General features: G+C 42.9%; 1 protein-coding gene across 1 annotated transcript in view; it reads right to left on the bottom strand.

Annotated features, from left to right (window-relative positions):
- Positions 1-1618: 1618 nt before the first annotated feature.
- The window catches only part of CCND2 (cyclin D2), a 38622-nt gene continuing 13166 nt past the window's right edge, over positions 1619-27074 (bottom strand). The window contains exons 4-5 of the mRNA XM_064462341.1: positions 22387-22517; positions 1619-5785 (exon numbers count right to left, since the gene is read on the bottom strand). Of these exons, the coding sequence (XP_064318411.1) occupies positions 5630-5785; positions 22387-22517 (287 nt within the window). The 3' untranslated portion in view covers positions 1619-5629. The remainder of the gene's footprint in view (positions 5786-22386; positions 22518-27074) is intronic.

Raw genomic sequence — 27074 nt, 5'->3', positions numbered from 1 at the left:
CAGGCTGTCCTCATGTAAAGTATAGGATCATGATGGGCAGAAATTGTTTGCAGATGGTAAGAAGATGACAATACAAAATGGTTTCACAGGCCACATAATAATGGAACTTAACCCTATTGTATGTGGCTTCTCGGCATTCAGCCAGCTTTCTTTAAAGGAAGGGAACAGGCTGTTGTCCTATTAAATTCAATTTCAGCTTCTACACCCTATATCCACTAATTCTAAAAACATACATTTACTTAAACAGCAACAGAAGATCTCTTTTCTGCTAAATCTAGATTTAGTAAAACCTCTTAAACGCAAAACTGCAGTGCACATCCCTGCAGTTCCAGGACTACTGGTGACACTATAGTGGGAAAGGAATTAATCCCCTGAAACCTGAAATTATGCCAGAGAGCACCCCTTTGAGCTTTAAACTACAAATGGAAGGTGTAAGAACAACTCTCATGAGTTCCAGTTCTTCATAGGCTCTAAGTTACACCTAGGAAATGCTGCAGATTGCTGTTAAATGGTGGCTGGAGGAACAGGAGGAATCACAGTGCTTTAAAGTCTCTACCTTTCATGCAGACAACCTGTGAAACGTGAGGCAACAGGTCACTTTCACATGGAAGTATTGAGAGACTTTGCCTAAAGCTCCCAAGTTTGTGTGATTATGACCAGAAAGATTTGTATCTCCTGACTCACCACCTCAAGATTTTGTTCGTATTTCCTTACCCATCCATGATTTTTTTTCTATTTGTTCATATCTATTTTGCTCACATATTTCTTCATTTTAGCAACGTGTTTTCCTTTTGCATATTTTCCCTTCTCCCTGTTCATTAAATCTTTTTTCCTTTTTTTCTTTCATTTCTCTTCTGGTTTTGGCTGTATTATTCACTTTATGATGGTGTTACTTTTTCCCCAGTGTGTCTACCTAAATACCTCTTCTTCATTCTTCAGTGCCTCTTTTTTCTCCCCAGGGGTGCCCAACGCAGGCCTCAAATTCAGCATAAGAGTACTACTGGATGGCAGTGGAGAAGGAGAGACCCTGAGGTCAGGCCAAGCATGTCACATGGGAGACTGGTGAGTTCACAGCAAGCATCCATGAGCAGCAGACATGGAAGAGGGAGAAGGCGAGCATCCTGCCTCCTGAGCGCAGGCTGAGGAAGGACACTCTGTGCATGGAGGCTCATTTCTTCCCACTGGCTTCACCACAAAGCCCTCTCCTTTTACTCAGTTTGTCCAAAGCTTATAGAAAGAAAAACGACAGAATTTTTGCAGTAGTCTTTAAATGCAACCAGTAACTAAGTGGAGGTTTAAATAATATTTCAATTAGTTGCAAAAGTGTACTTACGAGGACTTTTCCACCAGCTCAATTTGATTTCCATGAAATGTTTCGATCCAGCAACTTACTGTTTCTAGGACTTTGTTCTTAAATCTCATGGGACTGTTTCACAGAAGAAACAGTCCAGAATTTGCCTACCCAGGACACAGTGAGCTACGTTTTAGAGGAAAACTCGTTCTGTGACTGCAAAATTCAATAGTTCACATTTTATACGCCTGCTAACACCATCTACCTAGAATCACGTCTCCTTTTGCACCATCTTCACACTGAATGAATAAAACCAAGACAGGCAAATTTAGGTCAAGGTGAGTTTATTGTCCATACAGCATACCTAATCCCGCCAAAACACTTTTCTTAAAACCATCTTTAAACTAGTCAAAACAACAGGTTATTAATAAAAATGACAACACTGAATAAACAAGACCTTTTAAAAGGCAATCAAGACTACACTGTATCAGAGTCTTATCCATCAAAAACAACCTCACATACTTTCTAAATACTTTTGTTTACACTGATCATGTCTACTACTGCACTTTCTAGCATCCCCTGACCATATAAACATCCACACCTCTTAAAGAGCACATTGTGAGAGAATAACGTTGACTTGATATGGCATCACACTCGATAAAGCAAAAAAAAAAAAAAAAAAAAAAAAAGAGTCTGAGAACAGAAACTGTGCAACCGAGAGTGATTTCTGAGGTACATGAGAACATGGTAATAAACATAGTGGAAAAAATCCAGTGGCCAGGTGGTTTGCTGAGTAATTAAGAGCCGTCCGATAATTCAAGCATAAATCATTGACATGGGATTAATAGTATTTTTCTCTTTCACAAGCATGTTGGGAATATAAATAAATCGATTATGAGGTGCTCCTACACTACAGTAATGGGAGGGAGGGGAAGATCATCAAAGTACCATCAATAGGAAGCTGGGAGAGAAATGCCTTCAGTGATTGTGCCAATCCTTTGGCACTTGTGAAGGTATAATCAGCAACGTATTTTTTTGAGTTTGATTAACTCAAAAGGTTAAAAGGAAGGTTTATGATTTCTGCAGTTTGGGGAAAAAAAAATCTCACACTTCATTTTCAATAGCAATATTCATTTTTTTAAATGTCTGTTAAAAAGGAGTACTATGCAGTATTTTAATTTTGAATGCTACTGTGAAAATGCTCAAGTTCTAGGCTTTCCAGACTTTAAATACAGCATGCTTCTGGGTGTAACTAGACAGTAACTATTTTTTGAGTACATCACTGTAGCCAAGGACACTCTTACTGATGGCAGTGACACTTGCAGATCCGCCAGGTCCCTGTGAGGGACCAGGGCTGCAGAACGGCACTCCAACTCCTGTGCCTGCTCCTCACCCCTCTGACTGCCATGTGAGGAGCCAACATCAGTGATGGAACCTCACCCCGCTTCCCCATCAGTGCTGCAGAGACCTGGGGGGACAATATTGCAGGAGGGGACCCCCGCATGGGACCGAGGCACTGAAGGAGGTGGTACAAAGAGCAGGGGCAGGCACCCTAAATACTACTCCTGCCTTCACTCAACCTACAGCACAGTGGGGAGCAAACCAGGCAAATGTGATGGATGTAGTGCCTACGCTCACTATGGGCAGCCATGATACAGCCCAGCGTGTGGACAGGGCACCCCACCATCTGGGGACTCTCTGGAACACCTCCCCATGAAGCCTAACAAAGGAAGGCTGTCAGGGAATGATCTGATCTGTCATATACACTGCCTGCAGCTCTGAGTCTTGCTTCCACAAAATCCACTATTTTTCTCCTCCAGGAGAGACATCATCACTGAACTTCAGGTGCTCCCAACACGGAACATCAAGGTGGGAAGTGACGGCAGTGAAACAAGGCTGTCCCCACCACCGGTTTTGGGAAACACGGACCTGCTCTGGTGAAGCTGCCAGCAGAGAGTCAATGCATTTTTTCCACTATGAGAATGATACCGAAGACCGAAAGGGAGCCAGCGCTCCGGCTGCCTGCAGCTTCTCCCCGGCACGGCCGGAGCGCGGGCCCCAGGGAAAAACCAGACTGTCATGTTGTGAGGTATTGTGAAAATGGGAACCATTTCTGTTTTGTCCAGTAAACCTGAGGTAAGTATACCGTCTTTGCAGGATGTGATCAGGAAGGAAGGAAAAAAAAAAAGAAGGAAAAAATAAAATAAAATAAAAAAAAATAGTCATGAACACGCTATTAGGAAAAAAAAAACTGTACAGGGCATTTCCAGTAAATCAAAGAACTCATCATATCTCCACTTAACCATCTACTTCAGGATTTGAAATTTAAGCAGTAAAATAATATATTATAAAAATGTTTATAAAATAGCAGCACACTCAGTGAAACAATACAGCTAAGTACTGTTAATGTGAATAAGAATGAAACAAATCATAGCTTCTTAGCAGCGCAAAAAAAAAAAAACCAAAAAAACAAAAAACCCCCAAAAACCAAAAAAACAACAAAACCTTAGAATCTTATTCCATTTTCTACCCTCATCTAGCCAAATACGGCTGAGTCCATTCATATAATATTCTTCAAAGTAGCATGTTCTTTCTGGATTTTTGTCTTAAAAACGCAAACATTAACATTTCAACCAACAGCTTCATACTGTATATTTGCAAACTGTTAATACAATTGTGCAAAAAAAAAAAAAAAAGTTGCTCCAACTCCTTTGCCATCTAAATGCCTCTTCATTACAGATGGAGCAGAAAAATAAATTCAAGTACACTGAATACACCTTTGTAATGAAACTCCAAGTCACACACCTTGATGTTTACCACTCGTGTCTTTTGCACCAGCAATTTCTTACGTCGTCCATAGATAAGCATGCAGCTGGTATTAAGATCCTTCTGTGACACTGAACAATACAAATCGTCAGGCTTTTATCCGGAATGTCATGACAGGAATGTCATCTGAAGCAGGTGTTGGTATTTCCAGCAACACCGCAACTAACCAAGTACACCAGATACTGGAAAATATTGACTATAAAAAGCTATATGCTTTGCTTTTGTGACTTTTTCTTTCTTTTTTTTTTTTTTTCATTTTCTTTTTTTTCTTTTTTTTTTTTTTTTTTTCTCGGCAAAATTGTCATAAACCATCTCATTTAATCCCTTAGGAACAATTTTCAAAGTGCTTTTCGAATGAAATGGTTTATAAAAACACTCACTGTGGATGAAGAAAGTTAATGAAATGCTGATAAAGTGTGCGGGGGCAGTGGGAGAAGATGGGTAGGTAGAAGAGGGATCAAACCAAATCTCAACCTTCTTTAACACAGTGAGGTTAAAAAAAGGAAGATGGACAGAGCATCGTTTAAATGTCCTTACGGCCAAGCTAAGGAGCTGCCAAAAGTTAACATTGACGTGAAGCATTAGCACTGTAAAGGAATATAATGCTTTTCACAGATGATCCACTGCATCTTGCAATCCAAAGGTTGGAGGTGGTCTGATTAGCTGACTGGTCGAAATTAATTGGTGCATTTTCCCCATCTAATGTGAACACTTGATAACTTTGGCTTGGCCCACAATTGGGTAAACGGAATTGCCCTTATGCCAAAGATGCTGCTGTGTTTAGAATGAACCATTTCTGAAGGAAAAGTAGAAAAAGTCAAGAGGGGAGAGGGGAATTTGAGAAAAACAAAAACAAACAAACAAACAAAAAAAACACCAAAAAAACCCACCAAACCACCTGCTCTTCTGGCTGGCAAAATAAAGCATCTTCTTTCTTAGGTAGCAGCTACCACAGACAGCAAGAGTAAACAAAACTAACATACAGAGATCCAACAAACACTTCTGACTAATAACAGAGGTGACAGATCAGCAAATCTCTTCTGCATTCAAAATGGTTCAATTGCTTCAGGGATCTTTTCCCACTTTGCCCTAAACCCCTTATTCTATTGCTTTGCAATCTAGTCAAGCCATAAAATCGCACACACGATTCCTTTCTTAAATCTAAAAAAGGGGTGTATGCACTAGGTCATAATACACAGACAAGTATACTCTACTTTGTTCCCACAAATGCAGGCTTACATTTATCTAGCTACTTTGTATGCTTTTATAAGCATTTAATATCACTGATACATAATCAAATAGCAATTACCAAATATATTGTGGGATTCCCTTCTGTAGAACATCACAGGCACCAAATGCTTTTTTTTTTCCTTATTCAGTTTTTATATTTTTTATACCTAAAAGAGCTTTAAATATGTTCTATGTGGGAGCAGATTAAAAAAAATCACTCTAAAAATAATAACAAAAATAAAAGGGCTGGGGGAGCAAGCGTGACTTTCTGTGCCGGTGTCCTCACAGGTTGATATCTCTCACATCTGTGGGAGTGCTGGCCTGGTCCAGTTCGTCCACCGTCTTGGAAGGATTGCTTTGCTGTTGCTGCTGCCGGACTTGCCTAAGGTTGTTTACTAGCACCGCCTCGATCTGTTCTTGACAAGCTTTAAGGCAGTCCTAGAGGACAGAGAGCAAATTGAGCTGTTAGTGGAGATGACAGTGGTTTTTTCCTTACTGAGCTAGTAGAAGTTGGATAAGCATCAGTCTGGTATTCCCAAGAAGCATCTGCTGTGACAGAAAATGACCTTGAATTCTCCCAGGTAAAATCACTGTTTACAAACTCCCTGGGTTAAATAATGCTAACGCCATACTTACCAGACTCTCTAAATCTTAATATTGTATGTGTTCTTACTCATTTGTGTGGTCTTCTTCAGCAGGAACCCAAAGTGTTGCAAAAAATGAAGGGCGGGTTATATGAATTTTTGCATTCTCCTATGCAGTATTAAGTGACTTGGGTGGGCCTGCACCACAAAAAAGCTGCATCTTTCTCCTGAAATAACCATTATCGAAGTCGCATAGACAGAGACACTTCAGTTTTACTGTCAAGCAAATGATGGTAAATCAAAGTGAGAGTAGAGTTTTGAGGTCCCTGGAAGAATGCAGTGCTCTGTCACTGAGTTTTTATCAGTCACACATTTGGGTCCCCAAGGCAAAGGCAAAAGAAAGGTCCATTTATCTGTGAAAATTCAGGCAAGAGGAGTGAATGATGCAGCCCCAAACATGCAGCCATCCTATCATTCTCTGAGCGCATTCCAAAGAAGAAAAGTGATTTCAGCAGCAGAGGACGAGGAGGTGGTATAGGGTACGCTCCCACACCTTCACTCTGAGAGCAGGTCTATTTTAACAGCCTCAGGAATAGTTATTGGCAATAATTCACACATGGAATTAAAGCAAGGACAGCTACTAGAAAAAGATGTAAGTCAAAAATGCACAGCCAAGCCCGAGAGACTACTGCATTACAAATTATACTACACAACACTTGGAGAAAGAGCAGCACATAAATTTTGGAGCGCTGCACATTGGGAGTCCTGCAAGGAACATGAAGTACAAATAAATAAATGTGAAGGATTCCCCACACTTAAACCAGACACAGCGGTGAAGATGATGACTATTAAAATATTACAGGATGTTCCATGTTCTTGATAATATGCTGCAAGACCAAATAATATGGATATTTTTTTAAAAAGTGTGAGAAAACAGAGACAAACACGTGGTTATAGTAGAAACTGAAAACTAAAACCCAGGACATGAGTGTATAAACTCAATGCCAATTATGTGCAGTGTGCTGGGACTGAGAGTATCAATATGACACTGGGTAGGTGGGCAGGTGGTGAAATAATAAATGGGTTTTCTAAAAGCAGCCCTGTGGAGTCCTTCTACAACACTGGAAAAGGTACTGATACTATAAACTCACTAAAGCCTCAGTCTGCCTAAGAGGCTGTCTCTTCTGAAGACAGCAGAGAAATGCCATTTTTGGCAGCAGGAGTTTTACAATATTTAACCAGAATACTGGCAGTGGTGAGACCTGCTATCACCATTCCCACTTTCAGGCAGGGGAGCTGAAGAACAGAGCTGGGCACTGACCTCCATGGGGTCCCACAGGCGCCTGTGTCAGCCCAGAAACCGTGTATGGGATGCAACTGCGATGCTGGGAAGCTGGGCTCTGACCAACAACGCCCACTTTCTCCATGCAATACCAGGTTATTCAGGAGAGTCTGAAATATTCATGTATGGAGGTTTAAATTGTCATCCTAGGCAGACTGGGAAAACACGTCAAATGCAGAGTATCTGTTCTGCTGACGACATTTATGTTCGTGATGGGTGCAATTAGCTCCAGTGGGTCATGAACACCCATTTTTCTTGGCTACCAGCCAGCAGCTGCTAGCTCCAAAATCATGTCCTCTCCTTGTCGTGAAACTGTCCTGCTTAGTATAATGAAGCATAACAACCTTCCTCTGAAGGCGCATCCGCGAAAGAGAAGCCGTGAGGGACAGCTTTTCAAACTGACCCAGGAAAAAGGGGTTAGATGAGATGCTGGCTGTCCTGGAAACAAAAATATTCACAGTGATGTGGTTCACGTCAGCTAAAGCCAGAGTGAGATGTCATCAAAATCTCCTGAGTATCTGGGCTACCTGTGTGCAATCTGGCTCAGGAGTTTGTTCCCTTAGCACAGTGAGTAACACCATGCTGAAACCGAGTACAGGGCATGGCAACATGAAAAACCTCTGCTGCAATGTTGAGTACGTGCGGTGGCAGACCAAGCCTTCCCCGGGTTCACTTTTTGTCTCAAGAGTTGGGGACTGTGGGACTGCCCCTGAAAAAAAGAGCTGCGGTCAAGTTAACTGGCTTGCAGCCATACCATACCTACCCCAACAAAGCTCCATTATAAGCAATGCTTCTCACTGCTAGCAACTTTCCTAAGTCTCAGTTGCTGGAGCTAAACTTTACCCCCTGCTTCAGGCTGGCTTGTTTGTGGAAGGGGAGAAACTGTGCCAAAAAAAAGTGCTGCTATGTCCAAGGAAAAGGTTATGGAAAGCAGGTAATTTTACCAGCATTAGCCAGCCCTTAACCAAAGTTTCTAATTGTATTTTTTAAAGAGTTGAGTATAATTAGGATTCAGTATGGCACATGGAAGGGGGGAGTCAGATATCTTTTGATATCCTCAGGAAATGCAGCCCAAGGTTAGCCAAGATACATGACTTAGGAAACTGCAAACGGCATTCATTGAGACCCTGTATGATCAAGGAAGCCTGTGCTTTGGAGGAGGGCAACCACCACCCCTGTTTGCATCTAAGCCCAGCTGAGCACATGAGGGTCCCTGCAGGGGTGCATGGGAGCTCCCTCCCAGCCCAGGCACCCATGATTCCCTCCTCTGGAAACCAGGTTATAGGAAAAAAGGTATATATGTGCCATACCACTGGTGCAGAAGCAGAATACAAATGAAGCATGATGCCAAAGTAAGCTGGGACACAGCTGTTTAAGATGGCCTGGGCAACACTCAACACTGAAGTCAGATGGCTGGTTAGTGTCTGAGCCTGCTCAGAGTGGACCAGGAAGCCTCAGAAGTGAGACTGAGACAAAAGCCTTTGAAGATGCAATAAAATGTGAACACAGTGGATTTTCTGGTGATGAGATCCAGGACAGATAAGCAAGTTTTTGAGCATGCCTCACCTCATGGGGTTCTTCCTTTTAGCAAAAGGTAAAGAGAAGGGCTTCTCTGTCTGTCACCACTTTCCTGCTGCTACTGGCAAAACTTATTTTTTTAAGGTAAGAATATGTCCTTTTGTTTAACCAGGTAAATGGGGTTTTTTATAGCTGGGGCTTCGTCTTGTATAATTGGGGGCTTAGTAATTTCCTAATACTGGAATTGCTTGTTTAACGATGGGAGCTGGACAAATTCCTCAGCCTTTCTTCCAAAGTACCTATCTGCCAAAAGCTATCAGAAACTCAGATAAAGAAAATCCCCTGTTATTAGCTTGGGTGGGTTTTAGGTCTGTTGTAAGCATTCACCTGCTTGTGAGAGGGCAATGGCAGCAAGTCACTTCAAGGGTCAAGGCATTTTCAAATGGAAGAAAGAGCAGGGGCACCAGTTTGTAGACTCTTCTAACAGACTACACTCAAAATGTGGGTTTTGTTTGTTATAAGAATATCTTCTTTTAAAGCACAGTGGTGCACAATTTCAAAATAGTATGTCCTTCTGAAAATAAGCCAGATTTTTTTACAAGCAGCTTCAGACTGGAGAGCTTAATGAGGCAATTTCCTTGCAGCCAGGCTTAGGGAAGGAAGGGTGGTGACACTCGGAACATAAGGCTTGAATATTTGGATCAACTTTATCTGTTGCTAAACACCCTTCTATATGGTCATTTACACTGTTATACAAACTTCTGATGGACAATATTATGCTTCATTTAATGTATGAAGTGGCTAAAATCTCTAAGTAATCCTATAGAGAAATGGGTCAGTTCCGATGTCTTCATTTTGTATGTAAAACCAGTGAAGGAGCACAGACTGAAACTGTCACATCTTGCATAGATTTTATTTCATATGGGGATCCACAGGCCACTGATGTATCTTTTTCTGTCATGTGTTAGCTCTGGTCTACGCTTACGTTTTGAACTTAAAATAATGTACCACTGAATTCTTTAAAACAAAGACCCTATGGTGAAATGACCAGCATGTTGCATTCAGCATGAAATAGCTTCCTAAAAAAGTGTTGCTATTTGCATACTAAAACTCATGTTTTTGTTAGTCTGAGTAACACAGTCTATTTAACTAGTCTTGTCTATGAAGCATCTATCCAGGAGCTGAAAATACCCGGCCAGCACAAACCAAAAATGGTGAAACCTTTATTTTGCAGGTTGTCAAGTTCTACCATCAAAATCTAGTAAGGAAAAAAAGCCCCAATGCCAGATTCATGAGTGAACCCCAGTCTTGCAGCAAAACAAGCTGGAACACACCAGCAGATGCAGCCCAGACTCTCCATTACTCATGGTGGAGATACAGCAAACTTGTCCACGTGAGGCTGTGGCTGTGCAATTTTTAATTCTGGCTCTGCACACTACCCTATCAGCCAGCCATCCTGGTTTGCTGAAAATCACGCACAGTCCCACACCACCACTTCTGCCAAGGTATTCAGGTCACACGATGGGTTTTTACTCACTGTGGTAGCTGCAGGACAACAGATGATATATGGCACTACACAATGTCAAGAGTGTTGTAGACAGATTTGAGCATCAGGTTTTATGCCAGATGAGATGCCAACTAAACCTGCCAATGGCTATTTTAGTAAACTGGAATTGGCAGAAGTTCTCCCCTTGCCAATGTGACATGTGGGCAAAGTGCTTGTACTCTTACATGAAAAATCCTATAACCACAATTGCTGTGCACTTGAACCACTGTCTCAGTCTGCAACTAGCTTTAAGACATATTAAGTACACCGGCTGGATGGTAATCTCATGGGTGAAAAGAAAAAACCAAGAATTTATTATGAGTATCTTATCAGCCCAATTGTCATAGTGTGATACAGCCAAGTGGCTTATTTTACAGATGGGGCTACCACTTCTGTTTGCCTTACTGGAACTTCCTGTCAATCCAAAGTTAAGTGACAAAATACAAAAAATACAAAAAAAACCAATCAGGACAAACAGCCTGGCAATCCCATGGTGCAGTGTTTTTAATCCCTCCAAGTTTCATGTGTATTTGTTGCATGCGTACATGCTTTATTGGTGGAGTTTCGTTTTACAAGCTCTAGATGGCATTGACAAGAGAAACTTAAAGCTTTCAAAAACATATCAAAGAAAAAATACGAATGGCACTATTTTCAGCAAATCTTCCTTTAAAGAACACTATAATGCACTGAAGTAATGGCCCTAGATTTTGCAATAAAGGGACTAAGCCATTCCTTCAGAATACTGTAGGGTTGCCTTTGTTGTTTTTATAAAAAAGTTTTTAAAGTGTGTGTCACATGGATCAACTTCCCCATTCTTCTATATGGTCTAGTAGTTTTAATGATTAAAATAGTTCAGGTACTTTCCATTCCATAGTTTTATTTTTACTTCAGCGTGTACAGAACTAAAAAGGCAATTAACTTTTGGGTTTCTTTTTTTTCTCTGACACTTTCTAATCCCTCGGTGATTTTACTAGCACACTTAAAATGCATTTGAAGGAAAAGAAATGCTCTTCTCTGTCTGATGAGGAGTACCCTCGTGGCTGTGATGGCAGTGCTGGCAGTGATAATGACTAGAAGGAGGAATCAGCAGTGCTATGGCAGGATCTACTTATTCAAGTCAGTAATAATTGAGGATTTCAATTTCCATTCATTACAGTCTTGAAAGAAAGCACAAGCACTAGGAAAGGTCCTGCGGAATATTATACATAATTCATTTTCCTGAACTTTTCAATACCTCTATAATATACATGCCCTATACTGCCCCCCCAGCTTCCAGTTTTAAACTGATGTTTATACTCCATTGGCAAGCTATCAGGGGAGGAGGCATCCCACTCAACCAACAGGCTCTCGCTTTGCACTGGTAATTGCTGGGATTTTCAGTCCTGACTGCTCCAAGTTCCAGGACTACCTCATTGTGACCCAGGCAGCCTGTTGCCCTAGGTTTACTGTGTTCAACAGGTGCAAGACACCCTCTACATCTTGCAAGATTATGACTGAACTGATAAATTTAAAAAGAAAAGAAAAAAATAAAAGAGGAGGGTACTGAAAAGACACTTTATAGCTGTTTTAATAACGTGGCTTGGGTTTAGGCTATAGACTTGTTCTAGACATTTTCAAGTCTTCCTCGGCACCCCATCCAAACTGAAGCTGACAGATGGTACCTTTCAGATGACAATGGTATCTGCATCAGATCCCACAGCAACTGAGTAGAAGCACACCACCTTCTCCACAAAGATCACTCCTCTCAATAGTGAACAGACGATAGTGGAGGGCTATCACAAGGAGGTAAACTGTTTCAACCATACATCTTTTCTCTCTTTCTCTATTTTGAATGAATCCAGAGCTTCTGTGACCGTAAGGGGACTGCAGCTGTGTATTTATTGCACCTACTCCCATGATGACACTCCCACTCTGAAACAGACTTAAACCACCAGATTCATTTCACAGCCAGGCAGGGCCGAGAAACAACAGCGCACTCCTGGATCCATACTAGTCACATAACACCCAGGTCTGCCAGCCTGTGCGCTCCTTGTGCTAGCAGCCACCACGGCTTTGTCGCTCAGGGACTCTGGCAGGCAGGGAGGCATGCCATGCAGAAGTGGTGAACTTAGCTCTGGTCCCTTCCACAGTGCCTCAGGACACAGTGCTTTTTGTATCATGATTTTTAGATTCCCCTTTTGCACCTCAGTTTTCATCTTGCCTGGGAGAAGAAATAAGAAAGCTTACCCCAGCAAACCTCCTCATGTTTGTTTGTTTATCAAAAACTAGATTTAGGGAAACATCTGGGTACATGGAAACTGCCTTGCAGCCATCCAGCTTTTGCCCATCCAAGGTGGTACTCATTGGGGAATACCTGTGTCCACAGAAAATGCATTATGGCAGCATTTAAGGAAGAAACCAAAGCTACTGTTTAATAAGGTTCCATTTTAATTCTGTTAAATTTAAACATTGCTTAACCCTTGACAAGACCTTAGCTTTATGATGAGGCATTGTTCATCAGCAACCACAGGATAACTAAGGCCAGCACCAGCCAAAGCCTGAGACAAACAGCTTTGATAAGACCAGTGCTGAAGAGAAGCAACACCATATCTCAGAGCCCCACCTTGGATGTACGGACATCTAGCTGCCAAGAGCACAGCTTGGTAACCCCAGGGAAGTCATCAGGGATCGCACGCCTGCCATCACTACCACAGCCCAAGCCAACAGCAATGCAGAGTCATGAAATCCCTTGTAATGCCAAGGCTGAGGACACCCCTGCTCAGTGATTGAGTGGGTCATTTCTCAAGGGCTTTCAAAAGCCAAACCACACCCTACTCTCCTTTACAACCAGCAGCAGAAGTGTAACAGTAGGACTGTTGTTATATATAACATATGCCTACAAATGATGCAAAATACTGAGCTATAAACTCTACTGGATACTTCTTGATGCTCCCGCATTTCCTGACCAGCTTTAAAAGCCTGGATCCAAACCCTCGGTGCTTTGCTGAGTGCTCAAAGTCCCAAATCTGGGAACGCTGCAAAAGCCTTCTGGCATTTTTGTGCTATAGTGTGGTTGGGTTTCCACATATACATTAATTACTTAACAAATACCTGTTAACGCCCCTGATCTCTTCCTCTTTCTTAAAACTAATTGCAAAAGGGAAACCAGAAAAGGACTCTTTTTAGGTGTAGGACCTGGTATGGTAAATGGAAAGGATGGTGGAAATATCTGTGACAATACTGGTCACCAGTCATGTATGCATTGCCTGGATAATCTAAGAAAGCAGCAATTAGACATGCACTAAAGAGTTGGGATTTACATATATTCCAGCATGGAACGTGTCATCTGTACTCCTAAATAGAAGAGATGTCGTCGGGATTGCCCTGCTGGTTTACATTTAGGCCCCAGTTCAAACACCTCCAAAGCACATGCTTCATTGTTGACAGACAGGGATTCCTTCCCAAAGCAGGGCCTTTGGGTGCTGCGCTCTGGCCTTTAGCTCGCCGATGTTCTCCACAACAAGAGCCTGAAAAGCTGCTGTGGGAATGTCATGCCCATTTACTACATTTACTGTATCTCAGTGATCTCACGTCTAATGTACACAGTTTAAAACCAGAAATATCTTCCCTCCTAAATGTGCCTATTTTTGCTACTGTAACAAAGAGCATCAATTACAGATAAGCATCTCTATCTCTGTTTTTCCATCTGTAAGTACAGAAAGTAGTAATTTGCTGTTCTAAAGGGCTTTTCATGTTTCATACAGACTAACGAGGGCATCTCACTTCAAAAAAAAAAGAAAAATCTCATCTATGCCAGAATTTCTCAACTTACTACTGCTACATTATTGTAATAATGCAATATACAAGATGACTAACATTAAGCATCTGAAAGATTGCACATGTTTCTCTGCAATTTTTCGGTCTTTTCAGCACTTTCAACAGTGTACTTTCTAGATTCAGTTCCACTGTTAGCTTCAACAGTCAGTTTGTTGGTTTCCTGTTGCTCATGTGGGTATTTCTCATAGCAACAGGAGAGAACAATGTTTTCAGAACTGGAAAAAGTGAGAGTAAAGCCAAAACACTGGCAGGGTGATCCAGGGGCAGATGCCATGCCTGAAATTATACTCCCTGCTTAATGTGATTTGGGATTTTGAACTGACTGTCTAACAGGAATACGTCGCAACTGTGAAAAGCTGCGAATTTACCCTGCTGCAATAAATGCCACAAGCGTTTATTGAAAATGGGGGTTTTTAAAAAGCTGCAACAACCCACCTGCGTTATACAAAGCTGTATGAGCCAAGCAAGGATTTGGAGGTCAGGGGCAAGTCTCTGACCAGACTGTCTGTTGCCGGCCCATGAGCTCCTCCGGCAGTGATGCTTGGGCTGCGGAGCCGGTTCCTCGGGGGCCTGGCTTCCTCGGCGCGCCGGCCGAGGCTGTATTTATGAATGGATCTGACGGAACTCCGCCATGAGCCCGCAGTGTAACTGCATCACCCCATTGTTGCTACACACGCACAGCACTCACTGGGGAACAAAAAGCTGAATGAAGCGGAGCAGCTGCCAACTCAGGCAAAGACAACTTAGGAAACTATCTCATTCTTCCTTTCTTTTGGAGGCTATTTTGTCTGTTGTTTCCTTGCATACAAAATGTGGTCTGCAACAAATAAGGCAGGATAAGATACAGCGAGTCCTGTTACTTGGTTCCAAAACCACAAGCCCTAAACACTACAAAGGAGGGTATAAATGGTGTATGTGCTGTAGGGACAATGTTCAAATGCTATCCATTCAAGATAGATTTCCATGATTTTATACTGCAGCTCAACAGAAACTGAATTCTTGAGCGTGGTGGTTCTGACTGTTGTTTCTGTGCAGAGATTTGCAAGGATCTTTATGAAGGGACTTTTCAGACCTTGGGGAAAAAAAAACCAAACCATCCCAGCACCGACATATGTAGCACATTTAAGTGGAGATATTTTAAATGCCATTTATTATGGATCCAGTCTTCAAAACAGCCTGACTCCACATTTTCAAGGGCTCACAGCCAGCTATTTCGACAAGACTTTAAGAAAAGCTTGGTTCCTTTTTCCTTTCTACCTCAGGCCCTTAAATATGCTTTGGATTTTCAAAACCACTCAGTACACACCAGTTCCCATCTGGGAACAGACTTTTAGAAGGGACTTGTGCCCACGTACAAACCTACATGTTGGCTCTGCCTGAAAACCCCTTTCCCTACTGCTGATGCTGAGGAGAGCAACTCCTTTTGTCATCTGGATGCAACCTTGAAAGCTGGGCTCTAGGAAGAAGATGCTCCTTATGTGCGCATAGAGCCCTCATTATCACACAGAGTGAACCTGGCCAGCCTTCTGGCAGCTATGGTGCTACCGAGTTTATTACACAGCAACTAAGCAGCTTAATTTGGGAGCTAACCTTGCCAGCTTTTGTCAATGAAGTAACCCTGAATGCACTTTTTAGTATGAGATAATAATTTCTACATTTCAGTGCACTCAGCCTCATACAAAGGTTGGAAGGGACCTCTGGAGGTCACTTAATGCAACCTTCTGCTCAAAGTAGGGTTATCTTTAAAACTTAGTTGTGTGCCTAATTCTCTGTGAGTTTAGCCTACAAAATTCTGGTCCAAGGTGCTTTGTAACAGGTAAGGACCTCATCTACCTACCCCTGCAGTAGTTTCTTGAGCTCCTCAGAAAATTTAATGTATTTCTCCTCCATGAGGAGATCCGGGGTACCATAGAATGGAAGGGACAGACTGAAGGGAGATGCAAGCAGTAACCAGGCCAGGGCATGCACGCCCTGCACATGATTTATGAGAATGCTCCCAGGCATGGCCAGAGAGGCAGTTTCTACCCACAGCTAGCGAGCTGACAAGGAACCGATGGCTGCTCTTCCAGGAGGTGAGGAGAGAGATTTGCCCAAGGCAGGTTTGTGGCAAAGGAAAACAGTGATTGCAAGGTCTTAAAACGTGCCCTACCCATTCAGCTATCCTTCCTCACATCCCGTAATTGTACACAGCGGGGATGCTTGTATCCTCCTCTGAAGTATCTGGCTCCACTGGGGACAGGATACTGCATGCACTGGAGTGCTGCTCTGGGATGCTGTGGAAATTCCTGACTTCCTGAGTTGTTTATTTTTCCATTGCAATGACCCACCAAGAGATGTACAGGGAGCTCGGCGCGCTTCCTGTGAGTAGGTCTGTTAACTCTTTGCCCACCAGCCTCCCCTCTCCTTGTCAAGAAACAGTAAAGGAAATGTTCCAACTCTCTAGCAGCAAAACACATCAGACAATGCAATCCCTGTCCTGCAGAGCTGTGTGAAGCTGTATGGGACTAGCTCTTATTGACTCTTTGGGACAATAATGATCAGAAAAGGCAATTCAGATATACCACGCAGAGCTACTTTCACTACGCACAAGGCTGCTGAGCTTCTCCAAGAGTAGCTCCCTGGCATTTATTTTGGTGGGTGGAAGAAGGAATGAAACTGAGGTTTGCACAGCCTCATTGTCACTGTCTCTTCAAACTGCGATTCAGCCTTCACCAAATGGCCCAGGACAGCCATCTATCAGAAATATCTGACATGATGCCTTGTACTATCTTGTCTGAAGTCTGGAGCGCTGCTTTGGATTCATACAAGGATAGCTGACACCAAAGTAGTTTTGAAAGAAACACTCATGTGTTGGTTGTTTGCTTACCCAATAGCTGGGTTCTAAATCAAATGCTGTTTATTAATAACATATTTTTGGTCTAATTCTTAATGAAACATCCATTAAAAACATTATAGCTCTAAATGCCAAACTCCAGTCTCAATTACACCAGTGTAAATCTAAAATAACTCCATTAACTTCAGCCTCTTGGTTTATGCTGCTATTTCCTAGCAAACAGGTATCACCCTCAAATTATCGTTATAAAACAGTAAAAGTTCAGAAAAGCTCACTGCAGTTAAGTTGCATCAGGATTTCATTATCATTCTCTGTTTTCATATGCTTGCAACTTTGAAGCTGAAATTTTTCATGCTTCACCTCAGATGGTGAGATTTTTTGGAATGCCAGTGACAAAGTCCCATCGTCTGTTTCCGTGCTAAGCAATCATACACATCAAAAGTAAAAGAAGCAGAAGGCTCTGGGACCTCTCTGGTCAGGAAGGTCTCTCCCCGCAAGCTCTCCGCCATTTCCTATGGGTTACCAGGAGGCGGGGCAAAAAGCTTTTCATCCACAGAACTGCAATTTCTGCGAGTTCCCTCGCTTTTCCACCACGTGATACTCCTGAAGCCTAGAAGCTCTTGTTTCTTCCTCTTCCCTAACCCCCCCTTTGAAAACAATCATTCACAAAGTGACGATGAATTAATTGTGTTGCTGCAGGAAGAGCTCTCAGGCAGCAGAAATTAGGAAGTGAGAGAACTGAAGCTGTTCATTCAACTTCAATTAAGTCCCAGGGAAAAATATATTACAATAGTCTTTATTCTCATTAACACAGCCTTGGGCTAACTCTTACACAACCTAGCCAGTACATTTTTTCCAACAATACATTTTACAGATGAGGCTGGTATCGCTACCTATTACTAAGATTGACCAATACTTCTCTGAGACCCTGTCTTCTGTTGCTTATCTCTTTCTCAAGCCTTAACATGTGGGATGAATTTTTCCAGTCCTGGGCCCTTTCACATTTTTCCAATGCAAAAGTCACGGAGAAAGTTTCTTCCAAAATATTTCTCCCATTTCCAAATATCTGGTTAATGAAAAATACACTATTTTGCACAAGTTAAAAAATCTGGCCGCCTTTGTTGGGCTGAGACTTCAAAGCTTGCAGGAGACTGAGTTAAGGCAACCTCTGCCACAATGGAAACACCTTGAAAAATGACAACACCTCTAACTTCTGCGAAGACTTAAATTTTTTAAGTGATTGAATTATCCAGAAGGTCCTTTTGTCTCGAGTGTGCCCTGATTCAGGGGGCAACTAAGACTCTCCTCAGCGGTCCATGCTGCTGTGGGCTAAGACCAGGAGCAATGGGAAGAAAGTTTGTCTCTACCAAGTGCCGACAGACTCTTGGAAAGGATGTGACCAGCAAAATGTTAAGAGTTCTTTGTTATTTGGAAAGAGTGATTTTTTTTTCCAAAGCCAAATTTCGGAAGATTTTCACCAGAGTGGTTAAAAAGCACATTTCTGACAAAAACCAATCTGTTGAATTTCAAAGAGAAAGCATGAAGAAATTTTCAATGCAAAAAACAACATCCTTTTTTCTTCTAAGCACTTACCAACTACTAAGCTGTTTTGCCAGGTATTTTCTTTCTGACTCAAACAATCAGGATAGAAAAATTAGGTATTAGAGAAAGCTTGTTCAATCTGCAAGATGCTGCAGAAGGGCCTCACATTAAGAAGCGCTGGGATGCCTGAGAAAGCTTTAAGTATCTCCTATAATAAAGAACATGAGCTTTAACTGTATATCAATAAATATCAAATTAAGAGGATCCAGAAAAACTCCCAAGAGAGCAATGAAAGCCATGTATTCCCCCTTAAATGTGGTTATGTGCTAATATGCTCGCAACATGCTGTGAAAGTCAATTAACATGGGGTCTACCAGACCAAGGAGGAAGAAAATTCCACCAAAAAGACACCCTGCTGTGACTTTTCTTCTGTCCCTACAAGCCTTCATAAACATCCCCAGTATGCAGACTGAGCATGGGGAAGAGTCAGCTGGGATCCCAGTTCAAGCAGGACTTCACATATGAAGCAGTGAGGCACGAGCCAGCAACCAGAAAGAAACATATGGAGAGGTGCAGCAGCAAAACCCATGGGTGTAATTCCCCCTGTGAAGAGCAGCTATGCAAGCAAGCAGCTGCATCTAGCCTTGCGGGACCTTCTGAACATGAGCCTATGCACGAAGATGACTAAGGAACAGATTAGTGAGGCAAGGGCTGCATCAGAAAGGGATGCTCAAAATCTCTTAGCTGGCAAAAATTACAGGTGAGAGAGGGAAATCCTCTTCCCTCTGACCAGGGAATCAAGGCAGAACTAGGTATCTTCCAAAGTCCCAATGATGTAGCCCTTGTGGCCCATGTGTTGAGCCTGCTTGCCCTAAGAGCTGCTTATTGTCAGCACCGTGCTGTCACTGCAACCCAAACCTCCTGCCCATGCTGAAAGAGAGCAAGAAGGGAAAAGATACTTGTGACTGCACAGGGAAACTGTTAGAGGAAATGAAGAACTACCCTGAACAACTCCCTGGCATCTCCAGAAAGACAGAATCCAGCTACTCAATGGTTGATCAAAGCCCACCAAACACCTCAAATACAAACACACCAGCAAGAGCTACCTTGGCATCTCCCGTTTGACAAGTGCTAAAATACTGTGGAAACAACATCAGAAGTTTATCTGGAGCTTACCAATATGGAGAACATGGCCTAGTGATGGAAGACTGCATTGTTAATCAGATCGTACAGGAACAAAGTGATGAGCTCTGCTCAGGGTGTCTGTTCTAGGTCTGGGTTTTGGTGGTACCTGAGCACCACTTGCTTCTGCCTTCAAGAAAGACCTCCAAAGGTCTGCCTGGGGATTTCTGCAGGCAACATGCTCCATTCTGCTTCACAGCAGCAGAAGCAGGAGCCCAGCTTGTGAAGGCTCCCCCTAAACTTTCCATTTACTGTCTTCTCTTTCATTCTGCATGCCTCCCTGTCCCATAAGGGCTATTTGTGTTCCCAGTCCTCACCCCACACTGCCATTCCCTCATTCTCATCATTATCCTTTTCCTGCTGATTACCAAGTTGGTCCATCAGGCTGTAATTCCTATAGCTGTAGTACAAGAAGCTCAGAGACAATGACGGTTACAGAAATTCCTCTCATTCCCATCTCCCCTACAGTCCTGCCATCTGTCACTGCGCTCAGCTCTCCCACCAGTTTGTGAGGCTGATCTTGGAAATCTATCAGTTAACTGATCCAGTTTACAAACCAAGAAAGCCCTCAGAGCCCCCACCTCTGAAAAAACAAGTGGTCCTTCCCTCCCTTCTTTAAGCTGGATTAGTTCCAGGATGGGGTTTGAAACACAAGGAATACAAGCAGTTGTGTGGGCATACATCAGCAAAAACAAGCATGAAAATAAGCAGCAGCCAAGAAGGAACAACTTCACATGACTTTGTCATAGAACAAGGGAAATCACAGCAAAGGGGCATCAGCCTTTCAGATACTCCATGGAGGTAAGGCATGGAGTTACACAAGAAGTCCTTAGGGGCTAGCACAAACCACTTTCCCTATTCTATGGATATTTGCAACCTTGGCTGTAGACAGCACCTTTGCTAACAAGATGTTAGCCTCTCCCTAAATCCTTGTCCTTCTTTGTCTGGTTTTCTAAAGTTCCTCTCACATCTGCACACTTGTCTTAAGAGTCCCCCCAGACATTCGCTGCATGCAGGAGCTAAAACTTATTGTGTTACATCAAATCAGACAAACATCCAAGGAGGAAATTTCATTCAGCCAATAACTACCAACATCAGTACCAATAACGGATAATTCTTGTTATCCACGTAAATAAAGTGAACTTAATGGGTTTGCCCAGTCTAAATGTACAAATGAGCTTTGTGCATTACTTGCACCAGGCCATGCAGTCTGAATTGTTATATAAGATTCTCCTTGCACACTCCTGTTGCTTACTGTAATGTATCACTGCTGTTTCTCCATACTTATAAAATGAGACACGAAAGAGCAACTGCCTGTGTAAAATTTTCATTTACACTGAAATGAGTGTATGTTAAATTTCTGCAGCTACTTTATTTACCTTATAAGCATTCAGAATTGGAAATGTTCCTTCCTCTGTGCAAAACCAAGTTCCAATCAGAAGAAATGGAAAGCCCCGGAAATGCACTTGAAAATTAGGCTCAATCCGATTGAAAGAAAAAAAGAAATAGTGACATTCTTCCCCTTTTGTTAAGCTGGACTACTCCTTTTTAACCAAAACGCAGAATATTTGCTGGAAAAAACAAACCTTCTCTTGACAATATTATCACAGATCTAGTAACTGCAGTGTATTTACTCTGCAAAGTAAAAGCAATAAAAAGTTTTATAGTTAGCACACGATAAGGACGACGCATTGGAAACTCATAGTTTTATGGTAAAAAACCCCCACATTATCTTATTAGTGGCCTGCATTTCAGAAAGCCTCACTCATTTTCTTTCAAGTGAATTTCATTATGGCAAAACACGTCAGCTTCAAAAGAGATGAAACTCCTGTTTATCCAAGCAGTTTGGATTTGCAGGAGCGTAAGCTCTCCCCACAGTGTCCCACCGACACAGAGGCAGAGCAGGTGAGGCACCATCCCTTGGGGAAGGCACCCTGAGTGTTCCTTTCAGTCCTCCCAGCTTTCTGCCGAGACTGCCAAGAAGAGCTGTCAGATTTGGGTTTTTCTGTTGTCCCCACTAGAAGCTGACCCCAGACCAGCAAACTAATTTCTGTGTGAGTTTGAGCCACTGAACTGCTGTCAGATTCACCTCTCCTCCTGATGACACGACCTTCTGACAAGCCAAGAAATGCCCTTCGTGGGGCAATCTTAGTGAAGTCACAGACAAAAATCCAGACAGCCTGGGCTGTACCTGCCTCACACTGTGCCAGCACATTAGGTCATTATTCACTTTGCTTAAGTCAAGGATTATTAGAAGATACCTCAAGGAGGGTGAGAAGAGCATTTCCAAGGTTGCGAATGCAGGACCGGCGCACATACTGGTTTACCTTATGCCCCAGGGTAAGCTCTCTGCCTGCTCACCCCATCACCTAGGGTGGTACCCAAGGCGGCTCCCCGCTATAGCAGGACTGACGATCAGCCAGGGTGGGCAGAACAGGCTCTCCCCACCAAGCTGCTGAACAAAGCATGAATGAAAAATTATCCCAGGAGCCTAAGGAGCTTTGGACATCCAAAACACTGCAACCAAGGTGCCAGGTCCATGCCTGCAATCCGCTCACTCTAGGAGCACCCCTCCTCCTTTGCTCCACTGGGCTTTCAGAATCAGGCTGGATTGGTGGCCCAGTTCTCCACTGCACCCTCAGAAGTGAAAGGAGAAGGGGAATGTGGGACACTCACCACATCTGTGTTTGTGATCTTGGCCAGGAGGTCCGTGAGGCTGTCCCCGTCATCAAGCTGAAGGCCACAGATGGCTGCTCCCACACTTCCAGTTGCTATCATTGATGGTGGGTACATGGCAAAGTTAAAATCTGCAAGAACAGATCTGGGAATTAGTCCAAGCCCGGACCAGAAAAGCTGCAAAACATCAGAGGCAAGCAACATAAAAAAAACCACACCCAAGAATAAAAAACGGGGAAGTAGAAGAAAGGGAAAAGTGCCACTCTTTTTGGTCCAGCGGAGCTCATTAGTCACAGTGCTCATCACAAGCAGTCAAAGGAGGGGTAACAGATCTGCAAATTAAAATGGAAATGCAGTTTGGTCTTTTATTCTCACTGATGCATAAAGTAAACCTGGACAATTTTTAATAGTCTTTCCTTAGTTTTAAAGAAAAGGAAAGAGAAGAAGGAGGCTTTCTGTAATTTATGCCAGAAATTTGGGTCTCAGTCACATTAGAGCTCTCTGTATAACTGGAAAACTAACTGGAATACGGTATCACAAAGGACCAAACTGAGATTTTTAGTTACGTCAATTTTTAAAGACTTAATTAACTCAAGCATTTAAACACCTGTCCGTGAAAGAGATTTTAATTAACAATTCATCTTTACCACCTTTGCAATTAGGAAGTGAGAACACTTACAGCCCATAGCTATGTCAAAGAAAAAACAAAGACCACATTTATCATTTCTATTATTTCTCAATAAACAAGTGGAAAATACATTTCACAACTTCCTCTCACACATCTGTAGATATCAGGAGAGAAATTAAAATAAAACTAAATGTTCTTGTTATCTTTAGAAGGCCATTTTATGGTTTGTGATACTGCCATAGGCACTGGCTTATCAGCATGTCTTACTAAATACCTTTTCCAGGAGATTTTCTTGGTTACCGATGTCTTCCTAAAATGAAACTTGGTTTGCAAGTTTGGTTCATCAATAACTCATTAACAAACCCTTCTCTACCAGTTTTCAATTGGGAGCGACTGGAGGAGAAGGAAGAGGAAACCCAAGTAACACTTAATAAGAAATAAACAACAGTCAATATATTCAGCCTATTTATAGAAACAAATTGTTACAGAAAACTGCCCTTCTGTTAAGGGCAGATCCCAAGTCCTCTCTGCACAGCTAGAACAACTTCTGTAACTGTGGTGATGTCTGTGTAACTGCTCACGGTTTAGACACCTGGAGTGTTGTTCTCAGCCTTCCAGACTCTGAGCTGGCAGATCCTGCAATAGCTGTGGAGGCGGTATGTTCTCCTCCAGGCTGGAATATACCCCTGGGACCCACAAGGAATGAAGTCAGGTAAGGCTGGGACTTGGGTCATAACGTTCATCCAGATGGACTGGTGGGGGGATGTTAGCAGTGGAGAGAGAAAAGGAGGAGCTGAAACCCTGACATGGATTTGTCTGTCTCACAAAGCCACCAGGAGATAACCACCTGCAAGCCCACCACTGCACGCTGCTTAAGTCCACTGTCCTTCCTACCAGAAAAGCTCAGCAGACATCACACTCGGTCAAACACTTCTGAAGGAGCAAATTCCCACCAACAGAAGCAGTGAATATGGACTGCCATTATTATAAAAATAATAATTATGCACTATTGTAATAGTAAGAACCTACTGTACACAAGAAAGCTGATGATCTTGCAGATTAAGTTATATTGCCCCCACTAATGAGTGAGTAAGCAGGAGAGCCTTGACTCCTACTTACCAGTGTGGGGGACAGCCCTAAGGATGCTGATCTCAGCACATGTCAAGGTAACCAAAATTGCACTTTTATGATCAAAATCACCTTCATACACACATCACTTTCATACACACATACGCAAGGACATCCAGCCTATAAATGGATGACCAGGTAAAAGAGATAAGGCTACCTAACACAGAGCACATGCACTCCCCACAGAGCCTGCCCTATCCCCAGTGCCTCAGCCTGTGGTTGCACTTATCATCAGGCCAGACCTTAAGAGCAGGCCACAAATACAGTGGGATTTTAAGCCCTTGAAACAGCCCCCATTTTATATTGTTTTGCCTCTCTTCTTACTCACTGCTACTGACAGGGGACCCCAGGACTTGGCTCTGGGTGACTGCTGCAATAGCTCATGCCTGCGGATTGATCTGGTAGCTAGTAGCTCCACAGAAGAAGCGTGATTGCTGGGCCACGGGTTTACAAAGTCTAATATGAAAACCAGGAATCGTTAAAGGGTCCCAAAAATAAGAGGATGTTTATGTGTTTGCATGACTGTCCTGAGTGTCCTCCTGGTCCATGAAATAAATGTCTATAAAATTTAAGTATGTTGGAACATCTATGAGAGAGACCTAGTATCCCCAAAATCTGCTGTCATCTACATAGAGCAATTCATCAGCAATCCCACTAATTTCTTTAGAAAAGGGCTAAATTAAAGCAGACTACATCTCCACGTGTGTTTCTTCTCTGGTACACACTGCATTCACTTGGGTTTGCGAAATCTGTGTGCTTGCATTGGCGTGAATGAGGCTGCACTTAGCCAATGTGGGCCTAAGTTGGGATGTGACTTCCACATTTAAATCCTTTAATTTATCAAACCGTCTCCTAGTTATGCATGGGAACTACGGGCTTCCCATAACTTACCCCTCATTGTCTTGAGTTTTGGGGAAGATGTAGTGAAAAGATGATGTGAAACCTCTCAAACTCTGCCAGTATTTGGATAGTACCTATGGAAGCTACGATGCAGTGGATGAGGACGAAAGCCCACCCCCTCACACCCATAATTTGAGCCAGCAGCAGGGAGAAATGTACTGACTCGGAGGCCTGGGTGGACCCACACCCTCATGCATGGTCACTGAGCCCCCATGGAGCAGTCCCACCCAGCCCCAGACAGCTGGTGGGGAGACTCAAGCAACAGGGAGCTCCTGTGTCTTGCACTCAACGCTCAGCACCAGCCAGGCATGGCAGGCTGAGCGAAGGACACAGCTCCAGCCTGTCCTCTGAACTTCCTTGCCTCTTAGGGGCTTGCATCAGGACCTCCACATTATCCAAATGCCGGTTTTCTCATGGTTGATTTTATATCTACTCCCAGAAAGTGTCTTCCTAGGAAGCTGAATAAAGAGCCACAGTGCCCCTGCCAACTAGCACTGCTGTAGGTCTGCTTCCACGTGGGGTCACATGAGAACATTTCTATGCCCAATAACCTTGTTAGTTCCCTTAATGTCATTCATAATGCAAATGAGACAGTGAGCGAATGGCCAGAGGCCCAGAGTGACTAAAGCTCAGCATCCAGAAAGTCTTACATTGCCTCTAGCTCTAAACTAACTTCCCTCCATAACAAGCACCATAAACTTGGCTATCAAAGCTACACATGCCCAGTCTTTGTTGTACAACAGGCAGCGATTTGTATCACTGGCTTCTATTTTTAGCATATTAATTAACTACTGCAACTGGTGAGGCAAGTGTCTCCAACTGGAGAGTGTGGCGCCATTGTCTGAAGTCATCACCTCATCTCGCGCTATTGAAAATCATGGCAGTGACCCTCCTGCTGATATGAATTTAACCTGACATACCCACAAAGGGATGGGGGGTGGTGCACCAATTTTGTGCACATGGTTCTCCACATCACCCTGGACCCTATTAGTGTGGAAAGAGCTCATTGAAAGAAAAGAAGCCACATTGTGCTGGGCCACCTAGAGGGTTGAATAGAAAAGGCTGAGGAAAAGAGCAGGCAGTGGAATAAAGGCCGTAATTAACATATTTCCATATTCAAGCAAAGCAATAACTACGTGAAATGTTTGTCAAGGTGCAATGAAAGCATAAAAATTAAGTACCGTATCTGAGGGGATGCAGAACGCCCCTCAAGTCCCTTACATTCCGTCAAGAAATCCAAAACAAGCTTTTTACATGTTATTTTCAATTATAAACCTCTACCGCTGCTTCCCCCATGATAACAAGCCAAGTCCCACCATTCGTACTCAGTTTTCACCCAGGTAAAACTGCCCCCCAGAATTAAGTCAAAAGCTTGCCCTGGGATTTAAAAAAATAAAAAATCAAAAGGGGGAGAGAGACGACTTAAACATTTAACTCTGAAACATATGCTTTTACTTTAAATTCTTGCTGGAGATTATGAACCCTGAATTACAGAGGGAATCTTACAAAAATCACTTCTTCATGGACACCTGAAGCAAGGTTATGGGCTAAATCCATCTTTCGGATCTACGTGCAGTCCTGGTTAATGGGCACCCAGAACCTGCACCGAAGACATGGCTCTGCCTCCAACTTTTTTGTGATTTATGCAATTCCACTGCAAAGTGCAAGAGCCTCGTGAAACGTCAGAGGAGCAGTGCAACAGCATGTAGACGCTGCGAATCTGAGCACACGAGCTGTTCAAGGGAAGAACTGGGTAGTCAGAAAGCATGTCTTTTTTTACTTTCTATTCGCAGGAAATAAACACCAGAAACTGTCCTATTGCCATTTCGGTACCAACTTTTTCCTAAAGTGCCTAAAAACATGGGCCAACCTTGCATAACCCCAGTGACTTCAAGTGCTGGAAATAAAAAAAAAACGACACAAGAAACAGTGCCCTTTGAAACACAGCCACCTCTGGACCAGCCAGCCACAGACATCAAGCAAATTCAGGGTACTTCGAGTCCTCAGCCTGCTTTCAGGCTGGAGCTCACAC

The sequence above is a fragment of the Phalacrocorax carbo genome, chromosome 1, assembly GCF_963921805.1.
Source record: "Phalacrocorax carbo chromosome 1, bPhaCar2.1, whole genome shotgun sequence".
Lineage (NCBI taxonomy): Eukaryota > Metazoa > Chordata > Aves > Suliformes > Phalacrocoracidae > Phalacrocorax > Phalacrocorax carbo.
Note: the sequence above shows the minus strand (reverse complement) of the source record. Positions and strands in the feature narration are given on the sequence as shown.